At 55.1% G+C, this 23663-nt stretch overlaps 2 protein-coding genes across 5 annotated transcripts; both read left to right on the top strand.

The window, feature by feature from the left end:
* Positions 1-1014: 1014 nt before the first annotated feature.
* On the top strand, positions 1015-19818 carry PPARD (peroxisome proliferator activated receptor delta). Of its 4 annotated transcripts, XM_068995685.1 has the most exons (9): positions 1015-1049; positions 3907-3995; positions 7813-9849; positions 13777-14005; positions 14689-14840; positions 15559-15697; positions 16276-16478; positions 16806-17259; positions 17660-19818. In XM_068995685.1, exons 4-9 carry the CDS (start codon positions 13876-13878, stop codon positions 17905-17907), a joined length of 1326 nt encoding a protein of 441 aa, XP_068851786.1. In that variant the 5' UTR covers positions 1015-1049; positions 3907-3995; positions 7813-9849; positions 13777-13875; the 3' UTR covers positions 17908-19818. The 4 variants fall into 4 exon arrangements, with proteins under 4 accessions (XP_068851786.1, XP_068851787.1, XP_068851784.1 ...); XM_068995686.1 differs by lacking the exon at positions 7813-9849 and having other exon boundaries at positions 16809-17259; XM_068995683.1 differs by lacking the exon at positions 7813-9849.
* A 384-nt stretch (positions 19819-20202) lies between these two features.
* Positions 20203-23518, top strand: LOC138098879 (probable E3 ubiquitin-protein ligase makorin-1). The gene is made up of 8 exons (XM_068995767.1): positions 20203-20833; positions 21318-21437; positions 21549-21781; positions 22078-22169; positions 22257-22465; positions 22705-22815; positions 22906-23029; positions 23105-23518. Exons 1-8 carry the CDS (start codon positions 20763-20765, stop codon positions 23258-23260), a joined length of 1116 nt encoding a protein of 371 aa, XP_068851868.1. The 5' UTR covers positions 20203-20762; the 3' UTR covers positions 23261-23518.
* The last annotated feature ends 145 nt before the right edge of the window (positions 23519-23663 follow it).

Here is a 23663-nt window from a genome sequence, read left to right as displayed (position 1 = left end):
AAACAAAAAAGCCCCAATAACACACCATCATTTGGGTTAGTTTTTCAAGCACCTCTGTATAAATACAGTCCCAGCCACCTGTGCCTTTGGGGTTTTGGGACATAGAGCCAGGGTCGCCTCTGTAACAGGCCCCGGGAGCAACCTCTGCATCAACTCCATCTCTGCGCACTCGCCCGGAGATGAGCCGAGTTCCGTTAGGGAGATTATGATCTGTTTCCTCCCGGGCCTCGCACGGCGCTGCCCCCGGTCTCAGAGTGTTTCTCTCCCACAGCTTTTTTCCATCGTGGCCGAAGGCTCCGTGGGCCCCGGGACAAAGCGCTCAGTGTGCCCGGGGTGCGGGCTGGCCCCGGCCCAGGCCCGCGCTGACGCACAGCGGGGGCACGGCCAGGGCAGGGGCTGCAGGTCAAACGCGTCAGCTTCTCCCCGCTTCGCTCGGCGCTGGGACACAGCGGGGTGGCCCCGAGCCCTGGGCCGTCCCCTTGTGGGGATCCCTGCCTGCTCCGCACCATCCTGGCCGCACCACTTGGGACACAGGACCCCGCCATTCCGCACGGGCTTTCTGAGCACAGTGAGCCCTTCCCAGCTCTGCCCCGAGGCTGGGCTATTGTCTTCTATCGAAGCGCGAGGGGGGGGGGGGGCCGCGGTGCGAATTGCTGGGGCCCATGGGTCACCGGCGCTGCTCGGGCTCCTCGGGCGCTGAGCCGCCCGCGCGGAACGGCCGCCGCCGCCATCTTGGGCCGCCCTCAGGCCGCTCCGCCCCGGCCCGCCCTGCCCCGCCCCCAGAGCCCACCACGGGCAGCGCCTACACTTCCCATGAGGCCCCTCTCCCGCCGCGGGGTGCAGTGCGGGCGGCTCCCGGCAGGGGGCGATGCGGCGCGCGGGGGGGGCGGGGCCGTTGCCGTGGTGACGCGGCCGCGAGGCCCCCGGCGGCGGCGGCGATTGGCCGCGCGCGCGCGCGGGGTGCGGTGGCGTCAGGGCGTGCGCGGTGACGCGCGGGGCCGGGGGTGACGGGGGGGGGGGGCGGCGATACGAGCGGGGCCGCGCGTGAGGTGAGCGGGACCGGGAGGAGGGCGAGGGACGGGGGCTGTGAGGGAGCGGGGGCTGTGAGGGAGCGGGGGCTGTGAGGGACGGGGGCTGTGAGGGACGGAGGCTGTGAGGGAGCGGGGGCTGTGAGGGACGGGGGCTGTGAGGGAGCGGGGTCGTGAGGGACGGAGGCTGTAAGGGAGCGGGGTCGTGAGGGACGGAGGCTGTGAGGGAGCGGGGTCGTGAGGGAGCGGGGTCGTGAGGGACGGGGGCTGTGAGAGACCGGGGTCGTGAGGGACGGGGGGTGTGAGGGGCAGGGCATGTGCGGGACGGAATGTGTGAGGGACGGGGAGTGCGAGGGAGAGGGGCTGTGAGGGGCGGGGGCGGTGTGAGAGGCTGGGGGTGTGACAGGGTTTGGGGCAGGGGTTGGTGCAGAGGGGATATGGGTGCGAGGAGCTGGGGCGTGAGTGGCATCGGGGATATGGGTGCGAGGAGCTGGGGCGTGAGTGGCATCGGTGGCTTTAGGGTTCAGGCTGTAGTTCTTCTTGGGAAATCAGGGGAGACTGAGGACGGGACATGGCCCGCACGGGAGGAAGCTCAGGGGGACAGTGTGCCCGTCGTCTTTGCCAGGGTGGCGTGGTGGAGGGGGAATTCGCCAGGGGATTGAGGGTACCAGGCACTGCAGGGGTCTGGGGCTGGAAGGAGGAGAAGCAGGAGGATCAGGATGGACCTTTAGCAGAGCATCCGGTGAGGGGCTGCTGCAGGAGGAAGGATCTGAGAGTCCTTTCTCATCCCTCACATCTCCACGTTCTGCTCCCTCTTTCCCTGAGATCCCAGATGAAGGAGATGCCTGTGGGAAGGAATCGGATGTGCCATAGGGTCCAGACAGTGCCCATCATGGTGATGCAGAGGGGTCTGAGGGGTGGCTGCCCCACAAATCAGAGTCCCAGGGCTGGTTGCAGTGTTGGTCTCTAAACCAGTGACCTGTGGGTTGAGACAGCCCATGTCCTGTTTCTTGTTTCTGCCCCACTCTCCTCTCCTCCTGCCCTCTCCGTGCAAATCCCTTGTTGCCTTCAGCAGAGTGTCCTTTTCTGTACAAACCTGCTCCAGGCTGAGGTGGGAGTTTTCCTGATGACTTGCCATGTGTCAGCCAGGGACAGCAGACGAAGCATCCAGGTGGGATGTGCTGGCAGGTTCCCTCCATGCCCTGCCAAGCTGGTGCAAGTGTTGCCTTGTGTGTGGTGTGATGGGCATGTCCTGGCATTTACCTGTGAGTGGGACAACGTGAGCCAATCATTTAGTTTTAATTCCCAGATCTCTGGCAGCAGCAGAGCACTCTGGTCTGCAATGGGAGAGAGCTCAGGGTGTGATTTGTGCACTCCCTGCATGTGATTCAGCCCTCGTTGACAGTGTCAAGGCTAATGCTGTGTTACCGAATCAGGATGAGCTTTATTGCTGGTGGACGTGGAGAAAGCCAACTCCTGATGTGCCAGTGGGGTTGGAATGACTTTAGTATTGTTCTTTGTCAGAGAGATTAAAGATAAACTTTGTCAGGATTGTTTAGAAAAACTGTTTTCCATGTTGGGAGAGAAGGGATGAGGAACCTGCTCTGCTGTGAAAGTGAAGCTCCCGAGGGTGCTTTTGTGGCCCCACTGAGGCAGAGGCTGGTGCTGGATCCACACTTGGCAGAGCTCTAGGCTGTCCTCAGCCCCCACCTCTAAACAAGGGCAATCACTGCCTTCAGGAGGATGTGACTTTGACATCACTGACCGGGCGATCCTGATGTGATTGATGCTCCAGCGCGAGGGACTTGGGTCGTATTTTTGGATCTCACACTTGTGCCCTCCTCTGGATGTGCCTTGATCCTGTAGGGAACACCCTCCACACTCAGGCCACTGGGATCCTCAGCTTTTGAGGCAGGGGATTCATGTTCTTTTTTCATCCTCTCCTGGGCAGCTGCAGCTGCCGCTGCCATGTCAGACCTGGAAGGATGTGCAGCACTGGGGGTTCACTCTCAGCGCAGCACTCGCAGGTTGCTGCCGAGCTGCCCGTCCTGCTAGGGGCTGGCAGTGCTGGTTTCTTGCTGGTTTCTTGCTGGTTCTCAGCTGCCTCACAAGTTGTCCCATGTCAAGGGCAGCAATACAAAACGGGGCTTTTCCATCGGAGTGGGAGGAGCAGCTAAGCCTGGGTAATGTCAAGGAGGGTATGTGGGTGCAAACAGCATCATGTTCACAACATCTTTGTTTAATGTTTTAGTCCAGTTAGTCTGCATAACTGTCTAAAAATAGAACATGTTTTCTCTAAGTCCTCTAGTTCAAAGCCTCATAAGCCATTTTTTTTCTGGCATTAGTCTCTTCCTTCTCTTTTGAGCCTGAAATTCATACAAGGCAAAGTTCTCAGGAAAACCAAGAAGAGTGAATGAACTCTGTTGAATCCTTAAGTTTCAGCCACCCAAGAGGAAGTTCATTAAAGTTGCAGGAACTTTCTGGCAGCCTCTTGAAGGTGGATTAAGCAAGCTGAGTAAACAAGCAGCCTTGTGGCCACCATAGACCTTTTTCTAGCATCAACTGTGCATTGTCATAAGAGTTCAGGGTCATCAGCCTCTGGCTGCAGGTGACTTAAGGCAAAGGTGACATCCCTGGTGAGGGGATGGGGCTGTCTCTGCTGGACACCCCAGGGTTTGCTCTACCTCCTGGTCCTGGGACAGATGCTGCCTGTGGCAGCAGCCCCCTGGAGTCACCTTGGCCCAGGGCTTCGGCGTACGAAAGAGGGAGTGTGTGTTTAAATTTCAGAGCTGCTGCTGGACCCAGCCCAGTGCTCCTAGCAGCATAAATATCTGGCCTTCAGCACAGCCGTGGAAACTTGCTCTCTGTCCTTCTGCAGATTGCTCCAGGTTTCGGCTGTCCATGCTGACATGGTGACCGAGCGGTGGCTTTCGGTGACAGGCAGACGAGGACAGCTGCTCCGCAGAGGTAACCCTTCCCCTTTGTATGTGGGCCACCAACCAAGGCACTTACCAGTGTTTCTAGAAACTTGGGGTAGGGAGGAGCCTGGGAAGAGCAGTTTGCTTCCAGCAAGTTTCACTTTGTCCATGAGCTTAAACTTTCTTAAATTTTATTTTAAATTTAAACTCTGTACCTTATTTTTGTTCAGTTTCTGAATATGATCTTATGGATTACTTTAGGGATACACTGTGAGGACCATGGTCTAATCCTGTTCTCCTCAGCTGGCTCTTGCTTTAGAAAGCACAGTGACATAACATTTCATTATTTTGCTGGTGTTTATGACTGAAATTGGCTCTTGTAGATGGGGGAGGGCACATGAGATCCAGGGCTGCACGTGGGTAACTGATGACCCAACAGTCCCACACACGACCCGGCAGTGGGGCCGATGCTGTCTGTCGGTGTCAGACAAAGCCGAGCAGATCGTGGCAGAGGCAGGACAGGGGTTTGGTGGAGGTGGTCAGGAGGGACATGGGTGGGCACCGTCCTGCCCGCAGACCCTTGAAGTGATTCCTGCAATCAGCAGTGCTGAGGCTGTCTGCATGTGGCTGTGGGTGTGTGTTTGCCACAACACAGGTCTGAGGTGTTGAGCTGTTGTGGGTTTCTGTGTCACGTTGGTGCAACTGTTACGCTGTCTCTGTTCTGGTATTCAAGACACAGACTTCTAAGGATCTTCACAGCATGTGGAGAGGATTTTGTAATGAGCCCCATGAGGCTTTGCTGATCAGAAGAGCATTGTTGTACAGAATTGCTTTCTGGTGTTTATGGGCTCTGTCTTTCTTGCGTGATGCCTTTTGACAAATATGTATTTTTGTACAGTACATCTTGTTGCCCTTTGGGGAATATTTCATCTGTGGCTATTGAATTATGGACTGGAAATCTGCAAATGATCTTGGAGACTGAGAGATTGGCACAACAAGAGACTCTTGGGCTCCTCTGAACAACAGAACCTGACATACAAATGATGTTTTAATTGGGTGAGATGATGTTACAGTGCTTATGCCTGAAAGGTTATTTGCTGTCAGATCCCAGCCTGGATTGCCCTGGCTGTGACATTTTAGATGTCAGGGGTTTTGTGGTTTGTACTGACTCTTGCTTAGAGCAGGAACAAACTGATAACCGCAGATTTGTTGGGCTCTGTTGCTGCTTCTCATCAGGTGCTGCAGAGTAATCTCTGCTTTTTCTAGAGGTGCACTGCTGCAGTAATTTTGGAGAGTCTGGGAAAGTCTGGACAAGCAGAAGTGATTTCCATAGTGAGGACAAATAAGATTTTTCTGTAGAACTAGTTTTATTTTTTTTTTAATGCTCTGAAATGTGCTTGCCTCGGCAGAATGCCTGGGAAATTACTTTCCCAAAGCGAGGTTTGGAGTGGAACGATTGATGCCAGTATGAATCCTTTTGGTCAAGAAGATTGTGAAATGCATGCTCCCCAAAATATATGTTTTGGGATGACGTTCAGTGGAGTCCTGCTTGATTGCAGGAAGGGTTCAGAGCAGAACTGACTCGAGATGTATCTTAGTTTCATTATGACTTCTTGAAATGCTTTAATATTCACTGTTTCAGTCATAATGTCTGGAAAATGTCTGTGTTTTCCAAGGCTTAGCCAAGAGCTTGCGAACATCTGGGATCGTTTTGGTCAGGTCTTTCTATTTGGCTTTGCAAAGGGCTCTGAAATGCGTGTGTGGATGTTGGGGGGCTTTCCTGGGGACCTCATGGACAGGCTCTGCTCAAAGTTTTGAGTTTTGGGGAGTCTGTGGTTTGCAGGGGAATCCTGACCATGGAGGCGGAAGTGGCAGGATGAAAGCACAAGCCAGAAACACAAGCGTTTGTTACGGTGCTGGATCAAGCCAGAACCCATCTCAGGGGCTGGGGCATAGCCACAGCCTGGTAACCTCCATGTTACCATAAGTTGTTGCCATCATGCTGCATTTCCTGATTTGCCCTAGTCTGGGAACTGGAGCTTGAAATAGCAAAAGCCAGAACATGCATGTTCAGCCCTTAACAGAGATGTGGGATCTAGACAGGGAATGGTTCTGGTGATTTGAAAGGGCAGATGAGCTGATAGGGAAGCATTTCTTTGATGGGCTGTTAAGACAGACTTTACTGCGGAAACACATGCCTATCTCATTAGGACAGGCTTTGTCAGGCCTTTCCTGGCAGAAGTTGTGTGAGATGGCTTCAAAATAGGCAATGCTTTGTGCAGTCATCGTGTTGATGGGAACCTAAGCTCAAATCCTTATCCTGCCTGACTTGTTACAAACATTTTTCAATGGAACTCTTGATTTCATCATAATGCAATCTGGGATATTTCTGAAAATGCCCAAATCAGCTTTTTGCCTTTAAGTTGTTTATATGGATTCTGCTAGAGATGTTGGCCCTAGAAAGCTGCTAACTCCACAAGGGCTGATGGTCAGAGACCCACATCTCTGAAAATATCCGTGGGTTCTCATGTCTCTGGGGTAGGCCTTATGTTGTGGAACTTAGGGACATGGGGATCTCTGGAAAAGGGTTGTTGGTGAGCATGAACTTGAGGAGCCTGCTGAGCTGCCAGCAGCTGGCTGTGTCAGGAAGCAGTAGCTGTTGGCTCACCGTGAGCTCTGTGGCTCACCCTGTACCCCCAAGACAGTGCCAAAGGCATGAGGATGTTACAAAAAGTGTGAATGCTTTGCTCAAGGGTTTTGTTTTCTGGGAGCTGAGGCAAAAATCCAAATGGTCAGAGCACACTGTGAGTCTTGGCAGGATCACACTGACATGGTCGCTGCTCCTTTCCCTGCTGAAAAGGCAGGGAAATCTCTGTTCTCCAGGCAGCTATTGCTGTGTGAATGTGGCCAAAAATAGTAAGGAAACAGCATTCCCATATAGTTCCCTGAGAGGGTGTTGTACTAGTTTGTGTGGAAAAGTGATTCTGGTGTTCTCTGGAGGTTTTCTTACGGAGATATGTGCAGTGAGACTGGGACCCCTCTGTTTTCCTGGCTGAAGGGGAGCTGCAGCAGACACAGCAATCTGCTCGATCCATCTCGCTGCGCATGTTCCTGGCCCTGCTGAATCATCGGAACTTGTGCCTGGGCACAGTTGCTCTCTGTCAGCTGCATCCTGGGATCAGAGCAGCGTGGCTGGTGCCCAGGATATTTTGCTAAAGTCTACAAAACCAAGTAGCACTTCTCTGGGAGTCCAAGTGTAAACATAACAAAACTTACAGGCTGATGGATTTGGTTTTTTTTCCTGATTAGTCCAACAGATCTAAACAGATCCAACAGATCTAAAATCTGTTGCTGCAAAGAGGAGGAGGTTTGCTACTGGTTTTCTGGGCATTTTCCTGGATTTGGGAGCACTGGCAACGTAGCAATAAAACCTAGGGGCCTGCTGGATGTTTGGCTCCAGACAGAAGGCTGCATGCATGTGTGTGATCCTAAGTGACTCATCGGCCCACTGCTGCTTTTCTGCCCCCATTGCTTTTCTGGGGAGCTGATTGCCCCTTCCAAAGCAGGGGTGGCACTTGTTGGTGTTCCAGTGACCCTGAGACTTTGGGGAAATCTAACCTGGATCCTGGTGTGTGCAGCACTGCCAAACTTGGCCTCCCTGACCGCCAGCGGTGCTGAGCCACAGCTTGTCCCACTCACCACTTTCCTGGAGTTCCATTTTGGTGCTGCTCTGGGTCTGTAACACCCTGTGCCCACTGTTTGCCTTGGGAAGTGGTGTTGCTGTTTCTGTGAGCTCCTCCCTCACCCGCCCTGTTCTATAATTACTGATGTTCCTGAAACCCGATCCTTCCATGTGTCCTGCTCAGGTTCAGGAGGACAAGGGGTCTCTAAGCAAACCGACTGCCCTGGAGTACAGCCAAGAGGACTTCAGCAGTTTGGGAAAGCGTCATCTTACAGTGGTTCAGTGAGTTCTGAGCTTCCAGCCTCCTCACCTTTGGGATGGTAAAGGAAAGGGGAATACATCCCAGACAGCTTCTCTGGTGTGAGTGCCAGGTTTGCAGCGCGATCCCAAAGCATTGCCACAGTTTCACAGCCACCTCTGCTGTGCGCTGGGCTGTGGGGGGATGATCCTCTCTCCTTGCCAGACTTAACGATCTTCTCAAATAGCAGCACTTCTGTGCCATTTCCAGCACTGAGAAGCCCCAGTGGTGTCACCTTTCCAATACCTGCTTGTTTCCTGGCTGCTGTCCTTGTTCCAGTGGGTCAGACCCACGTGCCCCTCCTGGCCATAGGTACTTCGGGCTGTCCCGAGTTGACCGCAAAACACAAATACCAGTCAGCAGTTGGCAGAATGAGATGCGCCAGTTTATTTCCTGCAAGTCATCCTGGAAAAGCCTTGTACAGGAATGTATGACAGGAGAAGATGGTCACAAGCAGTGCAGGGAGCTGACCAGGGGCTGGGCAGGCCAGACCTGCAAGTGTGACTGCGAACAGGTGTCAAAATCTGCAATACGGGAATAAACAATGACACTTAGCACTGATCTATTGCTCTGCACTTCCAAAACATACCGTCTCCATGAGCTAACGCAGCCAGGGAAGGATCAGGAAGAAAGCACTGTAAAAATCCTGGGTTTGTTTCTTTGTGGTGGATTTTGGTTTTGGTTGAGGTTTTTTTGATGATGAAGGAAATGGAGGTATGGGACTTGACCAGATTTGCTGAAGGTCATGGAGCAGCACTACAAGTAAGAGCTAACAACTGCACAGCTCTTCACAGCCTGCCCTGCTGCTGCCCTTCTGCCAGCATCAGCCACGGAGCCTCATGAGGTCAGGGAGTCCCTCTGCTGGGAAGCTGTGGAGGGATGACTCCTCTGTCTTCCAGTATCTCAAGATTTTGAAGCACATCTCATGCGTGCTTGGAGCTGCTGGAGCCAGGGAGGGCTGCAACTCTTGGAGAACAAGCAGCCTGGCAGACCCTGCTTTGCACATGGCTGAGAGTTCAGTGCCCAAAGTCTGCTTTTTTTCTGTGTCTCCAATAACTCTTGCACTCTGAACAAAGCCAGCAGCAAGTTCCTTTTGGAGGAAAATGTCATGACCTGGTTTTGGGTACAGCATCAATTATGGTACAAAAAGAGAAGAATCCAGCAAGTTTTGTAACCTTTTTTAATGAGCTGGGGGTTTTTTTCCCCCCTCAGTGCCCAGGAAGTGGGTGAGTTAAAACATGCAGTAGATGTGTGATTCATTTTGGCAAGCCTGGCTGCTCAAGGCAGCTGAGGGAAATCTCCTGCACCTTGTGTCACACGTCCCTGAGTAATTAGCAGCAGCTATGGTAATGGCAGCTCTGGCAGCACCCCACTGCTTAGTGAGCCCAGCTCACTCTTGGGGAAGCACAGGTGGTCCACACCAAGCAGCCTTGGAGAGAGAATCACAGGACTGGACTCTGGGGCATGGAACAACATCTACGCAGATGCTTCAAGGGGAAGAATCTGGCCCAGAATGTCCGTCCTGGTCAGTGCTATGTGGGAGGGCTCTTCCTTGCTAGCTCTAGTAGTTTATTTTTGTGTGTAGCCTGCCTTGCGGCCAAGACTTTGAGTAAGGGAGGAAACACTCAGCTACTAAGTGCTGCTGAGATCTCATTGGCTAATAGGGGGGTACGCTGATCTTCCAGGAGCAAACACAAACATGTTTTCAGTGTTCGTCTCTCCTGTTTTGTACTCTTAGTTACCTTTCCTGTATTGCAGCATCTGCTTAGCTCTTATTTGGCTTTTATTAGTAGTAGCTGACGTGTAGGAGGAGGAACAGAAACTGGTACTTGGTCAGCAGATCTTGGAAGCAGTGACACAACCCAAGGGAAGTCTGCAAAAGGTGGTCAACCAGCAGCAATCACATCTCCTTGATGGATTCAGGTCAGTTTTCGATTGTGGATTTCAAAATGTGCTGCGCATCACAGTGCTGCCCTGCAGAGGGCTGAGTTCTCATCTCACCCCTCCTGTTTCTTTTGGCTGTGAATTTGGCGAACATTCTTGTCCAGAGGAATAAAAACACGAGCCAGGAGTGCTCCCATGGTATATTGGTTTCCTTTTGCCATTCCTGATGACCTCTTTTACAGTAACTTGAACAACTACTTTGAGCGGATCAGCTCTGTGACTTGACTTTTGGGAGGTTTGGACCTTTCTTTGGTGCTTTGCTTTTCCTGGAAACTCTGAGCTTGGCTTCAGGGTCTACGTGCTAATCAGCAGTATTAGCTGCCAGGGGAGCTGCCAGGCCACAGGGGCACAGGCTGTTGGTTGATGAACTGGAGGCTCTTGGTCAGCTGTACTGCCTTCTTCCAGGGAATCCACACTGAAGGTTTATCTCCTTTTAACTTCTATTCCTGATTTTTCCTCTTCTGGTTTTGCCACGTCTCTCTCCCTGTTCCCACTGATGGTTTAGCTTGGCGTAGATGCCAGCTTCTAGGAAAGACAAACCTGTTGCCCAAGCTTTTTGCAGCCAGCAGGCATCAGCCCAAGCCCAGAGCCAGCAAACAAACCCTCCCTGCGCTGGCTGCAGAGGAACCTGCTGGCTCAGCCAGGGTTACCAAAGCTCCTTGAAACAGGGATTGAGGCAAGGGCAGAGCAAGTAATGAAATGCTTGCCCTCTTGCTCACTCCCATCCTGTGGGAAGAGGAAGGGAAACATCTTTGCTAGATTCTCTGGATATGCTTAGGAAGAAATTCACAATCTCCATCCTTGTTTCCATCAGCGTCCTGTGACAGCTGCCAAACGGAAAAAAAGGGGTGGGTGTCTACAGCAGGCAGAAATCTCTGCATGTCTTCCTGCAGCTCGAAGTTTGTGTGCTGCACTCTGGCACAGGACTCAGCCAAGAGGAGGAGACCATGTTATCCCTGCTCCGGCAACCTGGCCACTGGATGTGGTGGCACCAAATGGCTTGAGAGGTCCCGGGGTGGAGATGGGCCCTTTGGCTGTCCTTTGTCACCCACAGTGCTGTCCCACAAAGATTCCGGGCTGCGGTGCTGGCTGGGCAGGTCCCTCCTTATGCTCAGACAGAGAGACTTTGGACAAACCTCTGGAGAGTGCCAGCTTCCCAGGACCCCCATTCCCACTGAAGGGCTTGCAGGGGAACAGAGGGAAGCATGTGAATCCTTGGTGAATCTCCACAGTCTCTGCCTGCTGCCTCCCTGCTATACCTGGCATGGGGGTGAGGGCTGAGGTCCCTCTCCTGCTGGGGGCTCTGCCCAGCTGGCTGGCTCCTCCAAGGGGTGCACAGGCACGGCCCACGCCTGGCCCTTTACCCAGGCAGTGGCTGCCTTGGCCCTTCATCTGCCAAAGGCTGGGGCTGCAGCCTCCCATGTGAGATCAATCCTCTTTTCCAGTCCTCTCCCTCTATCCCAGTTGTTTAGAAAACAGGAAGGGCTAAGGGAGAGGCAGGTGTGCAAAGAGCTCCTGCAGCTCCCCTCTGCCCAGGCCCCTGAACTCTTGGCCTGCAAGGAGATATTCAAGCAACACATTTGGAGCCTTCTGGTAAAAGCTTTTCTCTCTCTGGCTCTCCAGCCACTCTCAAAGGGCGGGATTCACATCCATATCCTTTCTGTAATGCCTGCGTGCACGAGCAGCCTTAGCTGGGGCCCTCTGGAGCTGTCTGTCCGTGTCTTGTCCTGTTTTCCCCCTCCTCACACCCATCCAAGCCCGACTCCAAGCACAGTTTTGGAGTTGCTTTTTTGGGTTTTGGGGAGCAAAATGCATGCCAAAAACTTGGTGCTGCCCTGGGTGCACATGGCCCTGAGTAGACCCGGCAGATGCAGGACAGCAAGTCAGGGACATGCCCAAATTATTCCAACATGTCCCATGAGACATCTGGGGCAAAGCAGAGAGCTCTGTCTGCAGTGGGTTTAAAGCAAGGGGCTTGTGCTGGATGCCAGGGACAAAGGGAATCTAATGAGCTGCTCATTAAGCTCCTGCAGGATGGATTTTCCACTATAGATGAGCTTCTCCTGCCACAAGCTTCCCCCGCTAACTGCTCTTCCAGGCAAAAGTGTTTCCCTGATGTTTGTGTGATCATTTATATATAACCCTGAAAAGGATGAAGTTCATTACCCTCCATCTCCAATGAATAGGTTTTCCTGCCTGTCTGCCATGTCCCACCACGTGGGATGTGTGAGCAGAGGCCAAGGATAACACAGCCCTTCAATAGTCCCTCAGTGCTCATGTGGAGGCACGGGAAGGGAGCACCCCCCTGCCTGCTCCTGCTGCCAAGGAGCACAGGCCAGTGTGCTCGCTGTTGCCACTAATGTACCTCTTCTGGAAACAAAGCCACCTGTCCTGCAGTCTGAATTCCCAGTGTGGAGGGAAAAAACAAAGCCCCCTCAGCCACAGGAGACCCAGGCTCTGGTGCAGCACCAGCTCCAGGGGTGACTTGTGTCCTGGCTTTGTAACATGTTTGTGTTCACCCTCCCACCTGCAGGTTTTGTTCTCTCCCTGAGCTGCTTCCTTGCTCTTTCAGGGAGCTCTGACCTTGATGGCTTTCCAGCAATCCAAGGAGCTGGCTGCAGCTCAAGTTCGAAGTGCCAGGTGTGAGGGTCTGCTGCGGGAGGGCAAACAAATCCAGGGAGTTCTGGGTCACTGCTGCCCTCCCCCAGCAAGCCCTGAGCTGTGCTGTGGCCTTGGGCACAGGGCACAGACCATACCAGAGCTTGGGGTTGCTCTTATACGAGGCCCTGCAAGGTCCTGCATTAGTTTAATTCGGGTCTGCAAATTGAAGCTTTCTTGGTTGAACCTGGATTTCAGTGGCTTTCCCAATGAGTATTTCTCCACTTAAAAATTGCTCTCTTAAGGAAGTGGATGGAACTTTACATAAGCTGGGCTTGAGATATTAATTATTCAAGCAAGAGTCATTTTAGGAATCAAGATGTGGCATGGTTGGGAGGGAGGTGGGAATGGCTCTGCCATAGCCACGGTACCGGTGCTGCATCGCTTGGATGGCTGGAGCTCTTTGTGGGCTCTTTGGGATGGAGTAAGGCAAACAAGGAGCGGAAGTGCGTGGGGGAGGATGGGGCCGTTCCTCCCACAGGAAACCCAGGATTAAGACACTGGTTGGATTGTGTGGCTGTTGGGATCGCACTGCTGGACCCCGTGGCTGAGCACGGCCCAGCAGCTGCGCAGAGCAACAGCAACACATTCAACCCTGCTCTTGGCAGAGGAGCCAAGTGAAAACAAACACAAAGGCTGTAACTGGCAGCACTCTGACGGGAAGGAGTGCGAGTGCAGGGCCGACAGGAAGCCATCAGTCTTGCAGATGGCTTGCACGGGCCAGGGAATTCTAGCCTCTGCCTGCTGCTGCACTGAGCCCTGCTTGCCCAGTATCTTCCACCCACGGGTAAGGCACGCCCTGATCAGCTGCTGCTCCCAACCCAAGCTCTGCCATGGCTGGGCAGGGACAGAGGGTGAAGCCAGCCCTGCTTTGATTCTTCTGGAGATGCTGGCTCTGTCAGACCCTGGCCCTGGCTGTCACCATCACATCCCAGGTCACTGGCGGCTCTGGGGGACATTGTCTGGAGCAGTGTTTCTGCTATGGGACTTGCAAGCTGGGTCCCTGGGTGGCATTTGAGCTGGTTTGTGATCTGCTGGGCTTTAAAAACAGTTCTGTGAGCTTTTGCTTCCTTGAGTCCTACAGAATGTTTATTCCAGAGTGCAAAGGGATCTTTAAATGGCCCCGGCTCTGCATGTCTCACTGGCCGAGGAGCAAGCACAGAGCAGGACTGGTGTGGTTGGTGACACTGCCCTGCTGCTGAGCTGCTCCATGCAGGCACTCAGTGTCCTCTCTCCCATGTCCTGCAGGCTAGCAGGAACAGCCTGGTGGGGTCCATCTTGGATAGACGCGGATGATGCCAGAGCTATGACAGGGATTGCAGTCTTGGCACTGAGGGGTGATCAATTATGGAACAACTACAGGAGGAAGTACCTGAGGTCAAGGAAGAGGAAGAGGAAGAGGCAGTGATAGTGGCAAGCGGAGCCTCAGACCCAACTGGAGGACCAGACAGCTCACTGCCTTCAAGCAGCTACACAGGTGAGTGGAGCCACAGGTGCTCATCCTGTGGAGCATCCAGGCACCCACAGCCCCCAGGCAGCATGCTCAGCTGAAAGGGCAGAGAATCTGTCCTTGAATGGAGTTCAGCTGGTTTTAATCTCTTCCCTTTGTGAAATAATGCTCCAAGTTATGGAGAGCTTATTTCTTCCTCTGAGATCACTGCACAGCCACTGGCAATGGAAATTAAAAGGACAGGTAGGTAACATTGTGCTTGAGAGCAAGGGGCCTCCCAGGGTGCTTGGGAACGCTTCCTTGGACACTTCTTGAAGTCCTCAGTGCAAAGTGGTTGTAGGGGGTAGGAGAGAAGATTTGTGGATGCAGAAGAGGCTCCTCCAGAGGCCTTGATGTTCCAGCTGGGATGTCCTGTGCCAGCAGCCGGCCAACCAGGGATTAGAAAATCTGCTGGTTGGGATTTCATTGCCAGGACATGAATGCCAGAGGGAATAAAGAAGCATTGATGTGGAGTCTGAGCTGCTGGGGTATTCTTGGCTCTGCGCACGGCATTTGCCTGCAGCCAGTGCCAGATTCCAGATGTGATACCAGGGGCAGGCAGGACAGGGCTAGAAATCCCTCCTCAGCCCCATGGCTGGAGGAGCTGGCCACATCAGGAGCTGGGCCCGTGGCTGTGACATGGAAGGACGTGTCCCTGTGTGTGTTTGCAGACCTGTCACAGAGCTCCTCTCCCTCGCTGTCGGACCAGCTGCAGATGGGCTGCGAGGAGGCGGCGCTGGGAGCGCTGAACGTGGAGTGCAGGGTCTGCGGAGACAAAGCCTCGGGGTTCCACTACGGCGTGCACGCCTGCGAGGGCTGCAAGGTGAGAACCAGGGAGGGCTGGGTTCAGCAGCACCAAGCAGGGCTTAGACCCCAGGGACTGGGCTGCCTCCTCACACAAGAAGATTTGCAGCAAAACAGGGATTCGGGATTGATTGTAAAAAACTCAATTGAACCTGTCTAGAATGTGGCAAGTACAGGCAGGCAGCAAATGCTGCCCTGGGAAGGTGGCTGAGACCTGTATGGCCCAAACCTTGCCTAGTCATGCTTTGCTGTATAAGGCAAATCCATCTGTCCCCACAGGGACCCTGAGTTTGCTTTTAAAAATGGTTTCTGTGCTGCAGATCAGCAGTGAGCTGTATATTTATCCCCCTGGGATCATTGGCTGCAGCTTGGATGTTCCTGGAATTCTGGAATTCTTTCCCCTGCAGCAGATCCAGCAGGGTTGCGTTAGCAGCCCAGGTCCTGCCAGACATTCCTGCAGGCTGGGGTTGGCCCATGGCTTGTTCCTCCATCCCTCCTTGTGGGCTGCTGGCAGTCACACAGCACCAGGCATGGAGTGCCCCCCACATTTCCTCCTCTGCAGCCCCTTTCTCCCACCACATGACCTCTCCTTGGGATAGAGACTGCTTGCATCAGAGAGACCAGGGCTCCCCCTCCTCACCCCCCTGAACCTTCCTGAAGCTCCAGGGGATGACAAACCAGCCTGGTCCCAAACCACAGGCACTGCTGCTCCATGTCCCCCTGCTCCCTGCCTGCAGGGTTTCTTCCGCCGGACGATCCGCATGAAGCTGGAGTACGAGAAGTGTGAGAGGAGCTGCAAGATTCAGAAGAAGAACCGAAACAAGTGCCAGTACTGCCGCTTCCAGAAATGCCTCTCGCTGGGCATGTCACACAATGGTGAGTGTCACTGCTGCCCACAGGCCTGGCTAGCTGGGTGACACAAGGCCAGCTGCCCTCCTGTGAAGGGTGCCCATGGCCTGCTGTGCTGTAGCCTATGGCTCTTCTTGCTAGGGGATCATTCAAACCCCATGCTTCAAGTATTTGACTCTTCATCCCCTTTTTCTGTATGAGAAGGGGCTGTTTATTCCCACCGTGCAGTACAGCTGCTGGCATGTGACTGTCCCTTACGGACTGGCCCAGAGGGAACTGGCATGCAGATTGTTCTTCTGTGCTGGCATTTTCAGACTTCAGGTGTAAGAATCTTGGATCCAGACAAGCAAAGGTGTTTATGTGGGAACTGGGGTTTGTGCAAGAGCCCAGAGGAGTGGGATGGGAGTCTGGTGTGAGGAAGCAGCAGTGGCTGGTTCATGGTGTTGATGCTGGAGGAGCTGCAGCCTGGAGAAGCATTGTGTTGTGTAGCTGCAGGTGTTCTCCAGCAGACCTGTCTGTCTGCAGCAGCAGAACAAACTGCTGCCTCTCTGGATGCATCTTCTGGGGTCCCCCCGCTGTCCTGACCCCCAGTTTTGCCCCCCCAGCAATCCGCTTCGGGCGCATGCCAGAGGCAGAGAAGAGGAAGCTGGTGGCAGGGCTGACAGCGAGCGAGATCAGCTGCCAGAACCCGCAGGTGGCTGACCTGAAAGCTTTCTCCAAGCACATCTACAACGCCTACCTGAAGAATTTCAACATGACCAAAAAGAAGGCAAGAGGTATCCTGACCGGGAAGGCCAGCAGCACCCCAGTAAGTTCCCTCCCAGGGCAGGTGGGGTTGGCTATGGCCAGCACAGGGGACTGTTCTCTGGGAGATGCTGCACATCTCCCTGCTGCCGTAGCTGTTCCATATGCACCATTCCCACCTGTGGTCAGGTGGGCTCTGCATGTCCTGCCCTTTGCTGGGAAAAATCCCATTGCTCTGTAGACTTGTGCTGTGGTGGGTGGGTGCAGACTGCCTGGGCACTGTTAGCCCCAAAGGCAGGGCACAGCACAGGGACAGGCAGACAGGACTGTCCTGGGCAGAGCTGGCACCTCGAGTCCCCGCAACAGACTCCTAACTTGCTTCTTGTTCAAGCAGCCTTTTGTGATCCATGACATGGACACCTTGTGGCAGGCAGAGAAGGGGCTGGTGTGGAAGCAGCTGGTGAACGGTATCCCCCCCTACAAGGAGATCGGGGTGCACGTCTTCTACCGCTGCCAGTGCACCACGGTGGAGACTGTGCGGGAGCTCACCGAGTTCGCCAAGAGCATCCCCAGCTTCATAGGCCTCTACCTGAATGACCAAGTGACTCTGCTCAAGTACGGGGTACACGAGGCCATCTTCGCCATGCTGGCCTCCATCATGAACAAGGATGGGCTGCTGGTGGCCAACGGGAATGGCTTCGTGACCCGCGAGTTCCTGCGCAGCCTGCGCAAGCCCTTCAATGAGATCATGGAGCCCAAATTTGAGTTTGCTGTGAAGTTCAACGCGCTGGAGCTGGATGACAGCGACCTGTCCCTGTTTGTGGCTGCCATCATCCTGTGTGGAGGTGAGCGGGTGCCCTTGGCCGTGCCAGAGTCAGGAAGAGTCCTGCCTCCTTAGAGGTGGTTCAGAGGGGGCTAGGGGAGCTGAGCTGCAGCTGGCCCTGAGGTCAGCCAGGGATCTCTCAGGGGCGTGAGAGAAGAACTGAACACTTCCAAAACCAAAGCTTCTCTGTGGCGGTGATGCCTGGCAAGCTTGGACCAACAGCAAGGAATGTAGAAGTGGCATCTCCTCCTCATATGCTGCTGTGGGATACGTTGCCCAAGGGCACGCTTCTCCCCTTTCTAGCTGATGAGGTTGAAGTCCCGGTGGGTGGGTTACAGTCCCCGTCTCCCTTTCCCCAGGAGGAGCGTGTACTTTGGAAGGCTGCACCATGACCCTGCAGCTACCATGCTTCCTCTCCACAGACCGCCCTGGCCTGATGAACGTGAAGCAGGTGGAGGAGATCCAGGACAACATCCTGCGAGCACTGGAGTTCCACCTGCAGTCCAACCACCCAGATGCCCAGTACCTCTTCCCCAAGCTGCTGCAGAAGATGGCTGACCTGCGGCAGCTGGTGACAGAGCATGCCCAGCTGGTGCAGAAGATCAAGAAGACAGAGACAGAGACATCTTTGCACCCGCTTCTGCAGGAGATCTACAAGGACATGTACTAAGGACCTGTTATTTATGAGAATGAAGCCATGGATTCCCATCAAGACTCTGTACAGAAACAAAGAAAACCCTTCCCAGTGTCTTCCATTTCTCCTACTGGAAACTCTTTTCTACATGACCCTGACATACGGTACATAGGGTGAGATGCCGTCAGGATTTGCAGCTGCCTCCTGCTCGGCCAGGGCTTCCGTTAACACACACTAACAAATCTGCAAAGCTGCTGTTCCCGTTCCTACGGCCCAGCTCTGGCTGTTCCCAGAGCAGAGCGGCCGCCCAGTTTACATGGCTCAGGCAGCGAGGTTCCTGTGGCACTCCGGGTCCCCAGGGTGGGGAGCTCTGGTCCTTGGGAGGGCCAAGGGGGTGCAGGGGCCAGCGGGGCCGACAGCAGCACTCACAGTGTGTCTGTATTCTCTCGTTCGTTTGCACTCCGAAGACGTGAGCCGTGAAGTCTGGGACAGTGTGATGAAAGGATGTTTCTCTCTTACCCAAAGAACAGCCCCGGAGTCTTTGAACACGGGTAGGGGCTGTCCCAGCAGAGACCCTCAGCTGCAGCCCCGCTGTGCTCTGCAGTGCGTTCCTGTCTCCCAGCAGGACTGTGTGAGCTCTGCCTTCCTGGGTGCTGTGTGTGAGCCTTTGCTCCTGGCGCCCTCGTTCCATAGGGAATGCATCCCTTGGCACCTCAGTATGAGAGAGGGTGGGATGGGGAAGTGGGAGGGAAAGGATTTGACTCCTTAAAGTTCACCTTCAGAGCAGAGGCACAGAATCCATGGCTTCCACAGGCTGTTCTGCACAGATGTGAGTTAAAAAAAAGGTGCGCAGAGGGTCAGGGGCCTTGAGCTCCTCAGGGTTTGGTGTCCTGCCTCAGTTTCCCCTCTGTGAAAGGGACCTGGATTGTCACCTGCTCTCTGCTTGGAGCAGGAGCACGAGGATCTGTTAGTGCATTGGTTGCAGAGAGCTTTGCAGCTGCTTTATAAACAGGGAGGGGGTGGTTGGGATGCTCACAATGGGCAGCAGCTTCCCAGCGAGCGTGGCCGTGTCAGGGAAGCTGCCAGTCCTCCTCTGCCACTGCTCCCAAGAGTGGGAACAGGTCCAGGCTTCGGGGTCTGCCTGAACCCAGCACCATTCTGGGATTTTACCTCACAACTTCTCACAGCTGTAGTGAAACACCACGGTGCCACCTGGGCCAGGCCAGGCCCCTGGTGTGGGGGGCTGTGTCACTTGGGCTCAGGGTGGGGGGAGGATGGACCTGGGAAGGGCTCAGTTTCCCTTTCGGGATAATGGTGTCTGACCTAAGAAGCAACACTTCCCTGTCTGCAGCTCGTAGTCCCGCGTGTCCTGAGCAGCCTTATTAAAATACTGGTATTCCCAAGGAGGGGTTGTGGGAGCAAATTATTCAGTTTTATTTTACTTTCCTCCTCTTCAGGATAGCAGATTTCCCTGGTGCAATAATTCCTTTAAAACCCAAAGGGGAAGAGCACTGGGCTTTCCCTCCTTGTCACAGGGCTGGCCGGTCCCAAACCTCCCCCTGCTGCCACACTCCGCTCCTTTTGCCGTGCCTCAGTTTCCCCACCCAGCCCCTCCCCTCCCTACCTCGCAGGGGTGTTGGGAATTACCGTTTCTGAAGCACTTTGAAGCCCTCTGGGGGAAGGCACTGGAGACGTGTGTGTGCTGGTCGGAGCCTGGGGGATTTGCCCTTCCCAAAGCCCCGGTGGTGTCCCCACCGGGGCCACAGTGCAGGACTCATGCCCATCACCTGGGAAACTTTTTGCTCTTCCTTCCTCGACAGCATAACAACCCTCAAACTGAAATGTATATTTTTGCTAGAAGTACAAACCTCCAAGTGTTTTTAATAATATAAATAGTGTCCACAAACTTACTTGACTTTAAATAAATCTGAACTAAATATTTAAGAACCTTTTAGCGTCCAGCCTGTATTTGTGGGATTTCTCTCAGCACCTGGGGGCTGTCCATGGGAAGATTTCCAGCAGATGCTATGGCATTTGCTGTGATTTCCAGGGATTTGCCATAATTCCTGGGGCTCTGTAATTCCCAGATCTCATACCTGCTGTGGTTTTCCTGCTTGCAAACCTAAAGCAGTAGAAAGAGCCAGTCCTGAGCAGGATCCCAGCCTCAGAGCTGGGTGTGTCCTGCCCCAAATGCTGCGGGCGGAGCTGGAAATGAGCTGAAAACAGCCCGAAATGGGGAAGAATGAGCTCCAGGGCAGTCACGTACTGGCACCTGGCGCTGCCCTTGGCTGTGGCGAAGCACCTGAGAATTTGCAGGGAGCAGCTGCAGACCCCCGGGCTCCCCTCTGCTCGGCTTGAGTGCCCCGGGGGAAGCTTTCCAGTGCTCCCCGCCTCTCCCGTGCAGCTGGCGGCACACGGAGCCGTGGTGCTGCTGGCCAGGGGGCCCAGGGTACCTGGCTGCGGACCCTGTGTGGTGTACCCCAGCAGGCAACGAAACATCACCCACCCGTTCACTCCCTCCCTTCCCAGTGGGGATGGGGGAGAGAACTGAGAAAGAAGTGAAATTCACAGGCTGAGTTAAAGGCAGTTTAATAAGACTGGAAAGGAAGGGGAAATAATAATGATAGAAGAATTAGAATCTAGTGATGCACACTGGAGCGGTGCCCCCGTCCAGGCTCCTCACTGCGGGAGCAGCAGGAGCTGCAAAGTCCTTGACTCTGTGTAAACAGTGCTCACGCACCCGGGTGCTATCAGCCAGCCCGGGCTTGTCCTCCGCCCAAAACACGTGTCCCCGACTACTAGGAGAGAATTATCCCAGCCGGACCCGGGACTCACCGAGGCCATAAATAGCCCTGGGAAGTGGCCCAGCCCTCTTCGCTGCTGGGGAAGAGATGGAGCCAGGCTCGATGATGGCATCTGGGCCGTTAGGGGCCGGGGGAAGCTGCCTGAGACCCCTGTGCAGGTAAAGGCCTGGGGATGGGGCGGCTGGGAGCAGATTTGGGGGAAGATAGACTGGAGATGGGGCCCCTCGCTGTGGGGGTAGAGAGTGGATTGAGATGGCCTTGATCCATCCTCCCACCCATTTCCCCATCCCCCCCCTCCCGAGCTGGGATCGGCGGCAGGACTCCGGCCAGGCCCCCTCTTCCTGCCAGCCCCAAGCCAAGGGCTCCTGCCCTTCTCCGTGCCCCTGCCCTCGGTCCCCCTGCTCCCCCAGTCCCGAGGAGAGCCCCCAGACAGTCCCTGTCCTGGGCTTCCTTTGCTTTGCAATTAACCAGGAAATTAGGCAGGATGGGGCTGGGAGAGCCCTGGCTCCTCCTGAGCCCAGACACCAGCCAGAGGGGCTTCCAAAATATATCCCCACCCAGACAAAGCTGGTACTGGGGGGTACGTTAGGGCAAGGCTGGAGCAGGGCCTGACCCCAGCCATGCGGCTCCTCTGGCTAACAGGAATTTTGCCCGTGGATCCTGTCGGTGGGGCCAGAGCTGCCGCTTCTCACATGACAGAAAATCAGCCCAGGTGTGCAGGTACTTCCAGCGTGGGTTTTGCCGTTACGGAGAGCAGTGCAGGTAAGGAAGGGGCTGTGAGGAGGGGCCTGATGCCATGAGGATGGGCCGGGAGCCTAGAGGAGTCATGCTGGACTGATGGGACGCTCTGTCTCTGTCCCCGGGCTCCTGCAGCTATCAGCATGTCCAGGAGGAGCCAGCACCAGTAGGGACACAGTATGGTCTGGTGCCCCACCACCACTGGGGCCTGGAGCCTGACACTGAGCCCACAGCCATGGAGCGGGACCAGCGAGGAGCCCAGTACACCTCGGTCCACCCTGCCCACAGCGTGACACGTGTGGCCTTCAAATTCCCAAAAGTGGGGGTTGAAGTGGAAGAGAAAGACAAGAAGAACATCCCAGCACTTGGTAACGTTCCCCTTGGGGCCATCGGTGGAGAATTTGTCCCTGTAAAAGCTCGGGGTGCCTCACGTAGGTGCTAGGCTGCCCAGGGGACTGGTGGAGTGAAGATACTGGGGTGGTTCTGGTGAAGCAGCCTGTGCATGTTTCTGCCTGTGACCCAAGCCCGGGCCAAGCTGGGGCTGTGGAGAGCTCTCCAGTGTGGGGACTGTCACTGCTGAAGCTGCACGCTCCCAGCAGCCTGCCCAGCTCTCTGATGATGGGCCAGGATGTGCTTTTCCCCTCTAAGAACTCTCCTCCTGCAGGCTTCCAACCACAAGGGCCAGCACTGGATCCAGACTCCTCTGACCCCAGAGAGGCAGTTGTGGAGACGGCAACATGGACTGACCCTGCAAAGGTGGGTTCGGGGTCTCCCTGTGGTGCTCCCCGAGGCCAGGGCAGTGACAAAGCCAGGGGTTGCCACACTGTGCTGCTCTGCTTGCAGGTCCCTGCAGAGCCAGCCCTGGTCACCACCGCAGCACTGAGAGCCCAGAGCGAGGCCGTGGTGTGTGGCATCTGCATGGACAGGGTGTATGAGAAGCCGCTGCCAGAGGAGCAGTTCTTCGGGATCCTCCCGAACTGCAGCCACGCGTACTGCGTGGGGTGCATCCGCAAGTGGCGGCGCAGCCGGGACTTCCAAAGCACGGTCATAAAGTGAGTGGGGATGGGGACGTGGGAGGGTCGTCACCATTCCCCCTTCTGTGCCCTGAAATTCTTCCTGGGGTCTGGTGATGTGGCTTTGGATTGGTGTGACTTTCCTTTGGGAACAGGCACTTGGGAGTGGTGATGGGTATGGGGGTGCTGGATGAGGCAGCCGGACCACCCAGTGTGGGTGCTGAGCTCATGCTCCCTGCTTCCTCTTTGGTACACCCATCTGCATCTGTCACCCTCAGAGCCTGCCCAGAGTGCCGGATCACCTCCAGTTACTACATCCCCCACAAATACTGGATCTCAGACGTGGGTGAGAAGGAGAAGCTCATCAGAACCTTCAAGGCACGGACAGGGTGAGTGCATGGTGCTGCTGCGGGTGGCGGGGCTGTGGGCTCTGCGCTGCTCTGGGAGCTACACTCACAACTGTGCTTGGAATCCCGCAGGAAAATCAGGTGCAAATTCTTCATCCGTGGCCACTGCCCTTTCAGATCAGAGTGCATCTACCTGCACGAGCTGCCTGCCCGCCGGCTGCTGCGGCACAGGCGGCAGCGGCCGAGGATGCCCGCTGTAAGTGGGGTGGCACATCCCGGGACTGGGCTGGGCACCAAGAGGCCGTGGCTTATCCTCCCTCCTCTGCTGCAGGTGTTCATCCCTTCTTCCTCTGAGAGCTCTGATGAGGAGGATGAAGAGTTCTGCACACTCGAGTGGGCCCTTACCCTGGCCATGCTGGAGACAGAATTTCACTACTCCAATTCTGGCCACGAGATGCTTCTCATTGACTTCAGCGATTCCGACTGAACCTTGGGGGCCATGCAGGGTCTGGGTGCTGCTGGTGGCCAGACACATCTCCGGGAGGCAGAAGCATCTGCTTTTGACTCCTGCCATTGTTTTGGGGTGGCTCCAGCCGTGGGGGTGTTGCAGGGATGGGGTGGGATGGGGAAGCAGTCTGGCTGGCATTTATGGGTGCAGTGGGGGTGACTCAGGGCACAGCCCCCCCTGCTCTTGCCCGAGACCCACGGGTGAGGCTGGGCTGGGTGCTGGGGGGCAGCGGGGGGGGTCTGATATCCACGGGCCGGGGGGGGAGAGGGGGGGACACTGTTTTAAACTGTTTTTAGCCAAATCCGGGAATAACGAAATAAAACCGGTTGTGTAACGTCACGCTTCCGGGGGCCTCTTATCTGTGGGCTGGGGGATCCACCCC

Source organism: Aphelocoma coerulescens, chromosome 26, assembly GCF_041296385.1.
Source record: "Aphelocoma coerulescens isolate FSJ_1873_10779 chromosome 26, UR_Acoe_1.0, whole genome shotgun sequence".
In the NCBI taxonomy this organism is placed as follows: domain Eukaryota; kingdom Metazoa; phylum Chordata; class Aves; order Passeriformes; family Corvidae; genus Aphelocoma; species Aphelocoma coerulescens.
This window is presented reverse-complemented; position numbering and strand designations above follow the sequence as displayed.